The sequence below is a fragment of the Solanum lycopersicum genome, chromosome 1 (genome assembly GCF_036512215.1).
Source record: "Solanum lycopersicum chromosome 1, SLM_r2.1".
NCBI lineage: Eukaryota > Viridiplantae > Streptophyta > Magnoliopsida > Solanales > Solanaceae > Solanum > Solanum lycopersicum.
Genome location: NC_090800.1, coordinates 68143928 through 68154601, shown reverse-complemented (window position 1 = coordinate 68154601; position 10674 = coordinate 68143928). Strand labels below are relative to the sequence as shown.

Sequence of the window (10674 nt, the reverse complement as noted above, 5' to 3'; positions counted from 1 at the left end):
AAATAAAGTATTTATAAATAATCTACATAAATATTATGGATGGTGGTGTTAGGTATGAGCATGGACGGAGCAATAGTATATTTTATTGAAAAAAAAAATATTTTCTTTTTAAAAATAGATAAAAAGATTAAATTATTATAAAATTAAGCTCATAAAAATCATTAAATTTATTTTTTCCAAAAGTGGCCTTCTCATTTCATAAAAAATTGTGATTTTTATGAACAATTGTGATTTTAATGAAGAGTTGTGACATTTAAGAAAAGTTGTGACTTTAATGAAGAATTACGACTTTTATGAAGAGTTGCGACTTTCTTTAAAAGTTACGCCTTTTATGAAAAGTTGTGACTTTTATGAAAAGTTGTGACTTTTATGAAAAGATGTGATTTTTATGAAAGGTTGAGACCTTTCGGAAGGTTGCAACTTTTTCAAATAGTTGTAACCTTTCAGATAGACATAATAAACATTTGGACACAGTACCCTTTGTTGTCTATAAATAAAAGAATTTTCTCACTTTAAAACAACGAAAATTCTAAACCTCCTCCTCCTCCTCCTCTTCTCTTCTTCTTCTTCTTCACAACTAAATATTTATGTACTTTGTTCCTGTTAAATGGCTCAATGATAATTGCTTATGTTACAAATCTTGGTATAATTTATTTAGTCATTAAATTATGTTTATGTTAGTAAGGATAAATGATAGGATGTAATAAATTTCATTTTCTTTACATTATTAATGTTTGTTAGCACGTAATAATCTTGTATGTGAGATAATATAGTGTTTTAGTTTTAATAACTGATAAATTTAAAATGTTATTTTATAAATTCTCTGATATTAAGTTCCCGCGCGAGGCACGGGTAATTTTACTAGTGTAATCATAAAGAGAAGTAGATAGAAGAAGAGGACTTTTCTTCTTATTCAAATATGTCTTTCAAATGGTGAGTGATATCTCTATTTATAATGTTGAATTATCACTCTCAAAAGTCATCACAATGAATTTATAACACTTCTCCTTGGATATCTATAGATAATGTGCGTCATTAAAACCTTACTGGAGAAAAACCTGGGGGAAAAAGTTCTAGTGAAGGAGAATGAGTACAAATATCTTTTGATACACATTATTTGTTGCCTCATTTAAAACCTTGCCATGAAAATCTAGTGCGACAAACCTCAGTCAATGAAAAATAGTGCAACGCGTATATATTTCCCCTGATCAAAACATCACTTAATTTCTTATGATGTCATTCAATCTTATATACCAACTGCTCATATATTGAAATTGTCTTTGTGTGAATCACATTCACAAAGATGTGGCATGCTTTAACTCGTTACTGCTATATCATTTTCTTATTTCATGGATATGATGAGACTCTGAGCTTAGTCGAATACATTCTTGACAACCACTTTATTTGTGACCTCATTACTGCAAGTAAATTGCTCATTCAACTTGTTCATAGAAACAACCATCTTGTGGACACTTTCATTTGTAGTTGATTATCTTCGTATATTGTGGTTGATGAATTCTTTTTCAAGGAAAAAACACATATTTTCTAAATATGGTGTGTCATTGATTTCAACCAGACACACTTTCAACTTGCTTAATGGAGGGATTTTATTTATACACGGTTCGAAGAAGTGATCACCAACATTTGCCTCATTGATAACTAAGATATCATTGTGCCTCCACATGCAAACAAATAATGATCTTAGAAATCGAGCTTTATGCGGGTAAGATAAATATTCTGCATCAGCGTAATTAATTAATTTTGTCTTGGATTCCTCAAAATTGAATAAACCCATTACTATGGTCCTTCGAGGATATTTAATTATGTGCTCAACACCATTTCAATGTCCTTTTATTGGCAATGAACTGAAACTTTTTCCAGTAAATTTACTGCAAAATAAATATCTGGTAGAGTATTGTTAGCGAGATGCACTAATGTCGTGATTACACTAAGATATGAAGTTTCATCATCAAGAAGCTCTTCATCCTTCTTTTGAGATCAAACTGGATCATCATTTATGTCATTCATAGTCATTGGGGTACTCAATGAATGTGATTTATCCATATAAAAATCGCATAAAAAATCTTAAGTGTATGTTGATTGATGGACAAATATTTCATTTGTCAAATTCTCTATTTATAGGTCATGACTAAATTTTATCTTTCCGGGATCTTTTCATTTTAGATCCTCTTCGCAAACTTCCAATAGCTTTTGAAAGCTCTTTAAGAGTGTTAATATTGTTCAAGTTATCAACATTCATAACTGATAGAATATGAGCATTCACTTAACAAGTAATGGACCAGGTCCCTTACTACACTCCAGAAAAATACTAGAAAGTTAAATGCAGTAAAATCAACACAATGATTTTACGTGGAAACCTCCTTGCTTAAGGGAGTAAAACTACGACCTGTCTCACAGGATTTTCAATTGTTTTCACTAATCTTCAAAAACAAAAGTAAAACATGATTACACCGAACGTAATAAACAGCTATCAATCTTACCGTTAAGCAATAGTCCTCTATTGCTTAACAAGCCTAAGTAGAAAACAATCTACCCACTAAGCTATCCCACCTGGACAACCTAGACTTTTAACACAACACACCAATTCCTTTATAGATTCAGGAATGGTTTATAGTTTAAGAACAAGAGAATGTATTCCTAAACAACTAAATGGAAAGCTCCAGATATTGTTATTGTTCTTGGAATAATTCTGTCTTTGCTTTGTAGTAGTCTTTGCAAGAGTTCTTGAAAAGTTTTTATCAAGTTGCAAAAACTAAACAAAAATGTTTAGGAAAGTGCCTTTTATATGAGTAAGTCACTTTCCCAAACTTCTTTGCCATTGGCTGGAAAAGTCACATTTTCTGACGCCATCAGGAAGTGTGCACCTACTTTCTGTATCGTCTCCAGCTGGCAATCAACTGGCTCCTCATCATGAGAGTCTGGTACCTCTACTAGGTCCCAGAGTTTGTTTCATCTACAATACTCAAGCAAGAACCCTGCAACAGACAATTAAGAAATTGGTACCTTTACAAAGTCCCCAGGTTTGTCAAATCATCAAAACTACAAATAACATTTTCCCCCTTTTTGATGATGACAAACACTGAAACCATAATTTAATATCCTTTCAACTTTGTTCCCCCTTTTTATATTCCCCTCACTATATCTCACTGTTTGTTCCCCCTCACTAAAATATCATTTAGCTACACACAATTTTACTTCCCCCTTTTGGCATCATAAAAAAGAAACGTAGTAAACCAGTGATGTGAGCATAAACACTGAACAAGATCAAAGCTAAAAAGCAATCAAACAGTAGAGGAAAAGCATTCGCAAAAGAAGATAAGAAGAACAACAAAAGAATAAAGTAACCAACATGCCATCATAACATAAATACATTAAAAACAAACTGAACATTCTTCAACACATTGAAAAGCCACAAAAAAAAATTTGACACAAGGAGGGGTTCAACAAACTAGGAAGAGGGAGGATGAGACAGGGATTGAATAACAAGAGTGAGTCGTGCATTGGCAGCATCATTATCTTTGATGGACTTTTCTTGCAGGGCAGTTATCTTCGCCTTCAACTCAGTATTCTCTTTCTCCAGAGCTTGAACCACTGAAGAACCAGGTCCCTCACTTTGTGCAGTAAGCAGTTCTGCTTTGAGTATAGCAATCTCTGCCTCTTTACCACTTAACCGCACAGTAAGCTCCTCAACCTCATGCTTAAGCTGCTCCTGATCATCAATCAGTTGGGCCATTTTGCTCTTTGGATATCCTCTTCCTTCAATGCATTCGCACTCAACCAAGGTACTTTCGGAGATAGTCTGCTTAACTGTCCCCATTTTTTCCGCACTAAGAGGAATTTGAAAATGCTTGAATACCTCCGTAAGAAAGTATTCATAACCCATTCCGTGAACACCTTTCCTCTCAATGACAGTTTTGTGGATATGCTCAAGCATTAGACCAGGTAGGTTCAAGGCCTCGAAGTTACACAACATCTCCATCACAAATAAATCAGCAGCAGTTGCTACTGTCCCCTTTTCAGTGCGAGGAAAGAGAACTTTGTTGATAAACTCAAAAACCAACTGATACTCACTTTTCATGATTTTCTTATAAATCCCAGCAACCTTGGTTGTGGGTGTCTTAGAAATCACAGCAGCAAACTCAGAAGAGCAAGTTCTACCCAGTACAGACCTGGTCCCCTCTCTAGGCACCCTGAGAATTTTGCTCAACACACCCTCATCTAAACATATAGCAATGTTATTTACTCGTGTGAGGATGCTCCCATCGTCCTTGAATTGAATATCATAGTAAAATTCTCGCACTTCTTCTTGATGGAGAATGGAGGATTTCCTGTTGAACAAATGTAACCAAGATTGGATCTCAACCATATCGTGAAGAGAGTCCATGCCAGGAAGAGTTATGATCCCCATATCAAAAATTCTTCCTGCCAAAACAGCTTGGTTTCTCAGACTGTCAACCACCTCCTACATGTTGACACCCTCAACTTTCCTGGCTTGGGAACCAGGTCCCTGTGTCCGCTTTCTCTTTTTCTCAGATCTCTTCCCTTTTGACTGTGACTTTTCAACCTTCCTTGTAACCCTTTCCCTTTTCTTTTCTGACTTCTTCTTCTTATTTTTCTTTTCCACCTCTTCTCTTCTCTCAACCTTCCATTGTAATGGCGCCTCCTCACTAGCAGAGTCAGAGGAAGAGGAAGAAGAGTACCTACCTAAATCAGGGGTTTTATCAATAATAGGTTGAGTAGGTCTTACCTCTTCCCTTTCTAAGACTTCAGTATGCTCTGCCCTTGCTTCTTCTCGCATCATGGCCAGGCTTTCGATCACGAGTTCTTCACTTGCTGCCAGTATGTAGGACTCAAAAGCCCTATGTTTTGGTAGATCCCCTTCAAACATATTGTCAGGCAACATGTCGTGAAAAGGACCAGGTCCAGTAGGCACTACAGAAAGGGTTAACAGGAATGTCTTGGTGAGGACTGGGAGAAAGAGGAGGTCTGGCTTGTGTATTGGTTGGAGAATAGAAAGCAAGAGGATCAATTTCACTTAGAGCATTCAACATTTGTTTGGAAGAGGATGAAGGAGAAGACATGGTTTTCACACTAGAAAGTATTTTGCTTGAATCAGCGAAGAGAAGAAAAAGAAGACGAAATTTTCCTTTCGAGTTTTTGCTAAAACCCTTTGTGAACAATAAGAAGAAATTAAGAGACAGATGAGAGTTTTAAGAAGAAGTAATGATATTTAAAGAAAGTAAAAAGGTGCCAGGTCCGTGATTGGATGCGTCGTTTGAGAAAGAAACGATGGGACTGATCAGTCAGAATAATCGATGGCTGACACATGGCATTATCAACGGTCATATTATTTCAGTTTCAATTTAATGTATAAATGCTAACCCGGACAGGCACCAGGTACCATAGCACAATTAAGCTTCATTCCTCAGTTGTTCTAGTTGCTTCTCTTGCTAAGCAGGTCCTCACTGAAAGTATACCTACAGAAGGCACAAAAAGGGATCTTTATTCAGATATTTAAGATTCACACAAAGGATACCTGCACTGCAATTTTAGCCATTAAGGGAATTCAACTGTTTGAAGCTAATAGAATCACTTGGCGATCAACATCCCCAACTTCAATCGATTTCTCTCAAATTGATCCTTGCTGAGGGCTTTGGTAAAAATGTCTGCAATTTGCTCCTCCGTTGGACAGTAAGTAAGCACAATATTTCCCTTCTCAACATTATCTCTCAAGAAGTGATGTCTGACATCAATATGCTTAGTTCTCTTATGGTGAACTTGATTCTTTCCCATACTAACTGCACTTGTGTTGTCACACATAAGAGGAATTGCTTTGATGTGAATCCCAAAATCCTCCAAGTGTTGCCTGATCCACAGCAACTGAGAACAGCAAGCTGTAGCAACTATATATTTTGCTTCAGCAGTTGAAAGAGCTACAGAGTTCTGCTTCTTGGTACCCCAAGAGATAAGTGATGATCCAAGGAAATGAGCCATTCCAGAGGTACTCTTCCTGTCAACTTGATAACCTGCAAAATCAGCATCTGCAAAACCAACCAGATCAAAATTGTCACCTGCAGGATAAAAGAGAACCAGGTCCCCTGTTTTCTTCAAATATCTGAGAATATGTTTTGCAGCCTTCAGGTGTGAATCACGAGGACATGCTTGAAACCTGACACACATTCCAACACTATACACAATATCAGGCCTGCTAGCAGTCAGATATAACAAGGAGCCAATGATTCCTCTATACATTGTCTGATTCACAAGGGGATCAGATTCTTCTACTATCATCTTGGAATTTGTTCCCATAGGAGTATCAATAGGTTTAGAATCAAACATATTGAATTTATTCAGCAGCTCTTTGATGTACTTCTCCTGGCATATTGAAATCCCATTTGATGATTGCTTGATTTGCAGACCCAGGAAGAATGTCAACTCACCCATCATGCTCATTTCAAACTCCTTTCCCATTAAAGATGAGAATTCTTCACACAAGTGTTCTTCTTCATTAAGAATGTCATCATTTTCTGGGGAGTTTGATGTACTCTGACTGAAATTCAGAGTAGTACCAGGTACCTCATCACACTTTCCAACCTCATCAGCCTCTTCAGGTAGACTATGATTTTGATCATCAAAGTCATTTTTCAACTGTTATTCTGCATCAGCTTCACTTCCTTCAATTTTTTGTGAATTGAACAGCTTGAGCACATCATCTTCATCATTTGATCCATTTTCTTTTAAGTTTCCATCTTTATCAAAAACAACATGAATGTTTTCTTCAATACACTGAGTCCTATTGTTGGATTTAACACTCCTTCATCACTTCTAGGATCAAATTTTCCCAGATCATCCTTTCCATTGTTCAGCACAAAACATCTACACCCAAAATATACCCCTTCTTTCCATCACCAAAATAGACACCTCCTTCCTGAAGTGTCTTAAGTGAGAGGAAATTTTTGATGTCACCAGTCATATGTTTAGAGCATCCACTGTCCATATACCAACATTGATTGCTGCTCCTCTCACTCACTGGCAACAGGAATTACTTGTTAAGCTTGGGAACCCATTTCAATTTGAGTTCCCAGAGAGCAGATAAGGGAGTGATCAGATTGTATCTAGTTCAATAGGGCAGTTTTTGAATCTTTCTAACAAAGGACTTTGGAGTAGAAACAGATTTTTTATTTGAAAATCTATCAGTTGAAACATGTTTTGGAGGACCAAGTCTCTCATTTGATAATTTTTGCCTTACAGCATAGTTAGAGAGCCTTTCATGAGAATTTTTCCAGCTAGTACACTCTCCCTTTAAATGCCCATTTTTACCACAGTGAAGACAAAGCAGATTGTCAGACACAAATACATACTTACTGTGAGGATTAAAGGGAGCAGTGATATTCAAACTTCCTAGTCCTTTCTTATTGAAATTACTCTGGTTTGTTGCACTTGACAACAACTTAGAGGATTTTGTCCACTTAAGAGATTTTTCAAGTTCTTCCTTAAGTTTGACAATATCCTTTTCTAATCTGTTGCTTTTCTCCAAAGACAGTCCCAGACTTTTCTCAGAGTTTTTCAATTTTTCTTCAATTTCAACTCTTAAACCATTTGACATTCCATTTAGCTTTTCAGCTTCTTCAGTTATCTGATTCAACTGGTTCTCAAGTTCAGAATTATCAGACTCTAGAGACACCATTCTTGACATTTTCTCTTCAAGTTTAACTTTGTTTTCAGTTAAATTGTCAAGTTCAGCATTCATGGTGTCTCTTTCAGATGTTAACTCTATCACAGAATCAATCATGACTTTGGCCAAAGTTCTCAATTTTTTAAGAGAATATTTATCCAAGTCATTTTTCATATCTAGAAGGGTTACCTGATTGTCCTCTTCTTCAATTTTTGTGTGAGCCATGAGAGCAAACATTTCATTGAAGACAGTTTCCTCCTCATGCACAGCAACCATGGACACATCTTTTGGCTCATCAGGGTCTTCTGAATCACTTGAAGAATCTCCCCATGCAGCAAGACCCTGTTTGACAACCATATCAGCAGCATCTTTTCGATCTCTGTTGCCAAGTACCAGGTCCCTTCTATTCTCGCTGTCACTTATTGGTCTTTGATAATCCTTACTTTCATTTTTGAGCAAAGGACACTCTCTGATGAAGTGCCCAGCTTTTCCACACTTGTAGCAAGTGTCACCTTGAGCAGCATTTCGAGTACCATTTGTTCCTCTTTTATAAACTTTATTTTTCCTCACAACTTTTTGAAATCTGCTGATGAGATATGCCATATCATCATCACTGGAATCTTCATCTGATTTATACTTCAACATCAATGACTTGTCCTTCTTAGCTTTCTTTTTTGATAAATCGTAATTCTGATTCATCTCATGTGTCTTCAGATTACCAATCAAAGCATCCATAGTCAGCACCTTCAAATCCTTGGCTTCTGTAATGGCATCAACCTTGCTCTCCCAAGTCTTTGGAAGAATTCGAAGCACTTTTCTGACTTGTTTGGTCATGCTTATAGGTTCACCCAGACTTCGCAGCTCATTTGTAATGGAAGAAAACTTGGTGAACATGTCATGTATTGTTTCTCCTTCCTTCATTTTAAAGTTCTCATATCGTGAGGTAAGCATGTCAATCTTAGATTCTTTGACTTGTTCAGTTCCTTCATGTGCAGTCTTTAAGCAGTCCCAAATTTCTTTAGCAGACTCACAGGCTGACACTCTGTTGTACTCATCAGGTCCTATCCCACAAACAAGAAGAGTTTTAGCTTTGAAACCTTTTTCAATCTTTTTCCTGTCAGCCTCATCATATTTCTGCCTAGGCTTTGGAACAGTAATGGTCTTCTCTCCATCCTTTTCTTCCATCATCGGAACAAATGGTCCATCCAGTACAATATCCCACAATTCGCTGTCTTCAGCCATGAGGTAGTCATGCATTCTAACTTTCCACCAACTGTAGAAATGTCCATTGAAACGAGGAGGTCTGTGTGACGACTGACCTTCTTCCAGGTTAAGTGGAGCTCCCATTCTAGAGCAAATGTCACTTCCTTGGTGTTAACCAAATAGATAGTGCCTGCCCTGATACCACTTGATAGAATATGAGCCTTCACTTAACAAGTAATGGACCAGGTCCCTTACTACACTCCAGAAAAATACTAGAAAGTTAAATGCAGTAAAATCAACACAATGATTTTATGTGGAAACCTCCTTGCTTAAGGGAGTAAAACCACGACCTGTCTCACAGGATTTTCAATCGTTTTCACTAATCTTCAAAATCAAAAGTAAAACATGATTACACCAAACGTAAGAAAGAGTTATCAATCTTACCGTTAAGCAATAGTCTTATATTGCTTAACAAGCCTAAGTAGAAAACAATCTACCCAATAAGCTATTCCACTTGGACAACCTAGACTTTTAACACAACCCACCAATTCCTTTATAGATTCAGGAATGGTTTACAATTTAATTACAAGAGAATGTATTCCTAAACAACTAAACGGAGAGCTCCAGATATTGCTGTTGTTCTTGGAATAATTCTGTCTTTGCTTTGTAGTAGCCTTTGCAAGAGTTCTTGAAAAGTTTTTATCAAGTTGCAAAAACTAAACAAAAATGTTTAGGAAAGTGCCTTTAATATGAGCAAGTCACTTTCCCAAACTTCTTCGCCATTGGCTGGAAAAGTCACATTTTCTGACGCCATCGGGAAGTGTGCACCTACATTCGGTACCGTCTCCAGCTGGCAATCAACTGCATCCTCATCATGAGAATCTGGTACCTCTACTAGGTCCCAGAGTTTGTTTCATCTACAATACTCAAGCAAGAACCCTGCAACAGACAATTAAGAAACTGGTACCTTTACAAGGTCCCCAGGTTTGTCAAATCATCAAACTACAAATAACAATAACTATAATAACAAATACAGATCCTGACTTTTTCATAAAATGTAAGGATATTAGGGTCATTCTTTTTTACCCGTTTCTTTCTTGATTATTCAATCCATATAAGGATTCTTGAAGCTTTATTGCAAAAGTTTCTTTTAAACCTTTTTTATGCTTCAAACACCATGATTGCTTCAAGTATTTTTCATATAACCTTCACTATTATCTAGCTCTAGACATGATAATTATTCATTAAATGTATTCAAGTTTTCATATATTTCCAGATCAAAACAAATCTAATTGCATCCACCATAGGAGAAAACATCTCCAATGATATCACAAGCCGTACTTGATATCTTACGGTTATACTATTGCATAATAATTAATTTGTGCCCCGCTAACATTATACCTTAATTTATGGACTATCAATTGAAAACATCACTTTCTTTTCTTCTTCTTCAAGAAATTTTACATTCAAAATCAATTAGTCTATTACGTTTCAGGCGTAGCATAGACTCTGTCCTTCAAAGACTTATCATTGGAGCATTTACACCTGAATTATAACATCGGGTCACTAAATTCATTTGTCATTAAATTTGCAATATTATGCAAATGAATTATCCATTGAACTTCAGATTCACATTTTCTTTTAAAGATGATATATATAATTCATATTTAACCTTATACATAACTTCACACATAATTTCAGTTAATCATCTCTCCCCATAATATTAGAAAATCTAACATCTATCCCAACCTTATTTGAAAATTCATCTTTATGCA

General features: G+C 36.2%; 1 protein-coding gene across 1 annotated transcript; it reads right to left on the bottom strand.

Annotated features, from left to right (window-relative positions):
• Positions 1-7141: 7141 nt before the first annotated feature.
• On the bottom strand, positions 7142-9043 carry LOC138345546 (uncharacterized). The gene is made up of 2 exons (XM_069294734.1): positions 8334-9043; positions 7142-8279 (listed from the first exon to the last, which is right to left on the bottom strand). The coding sequence occupies exons 1-2, from the start codon at positions 9041-9043 to the stop codon at positions 7142-7144; spliced, it is 1848 nt and encodes a 615-aa protein (XP_069150835.1).
• Positions 9044-10674: the final 1631 nt, after the last annotated feature.

Coding starts and splice junctions, on each gene's coding strand:
- LOC138345546 (XM_069294734.1), bottom strand. CDS start 9,043: ATGGGAGCTCCACTTAACCTGGAAGAAGGTCAGTCGTCACACAGACCT. Junction 8,280..8,333: donor GACAAGTCATTGATGTTGAA/GTATAAATCAGA, acceptor TCTCATCAGCAG/ATTTCAAAAAGTTGTGAGGA.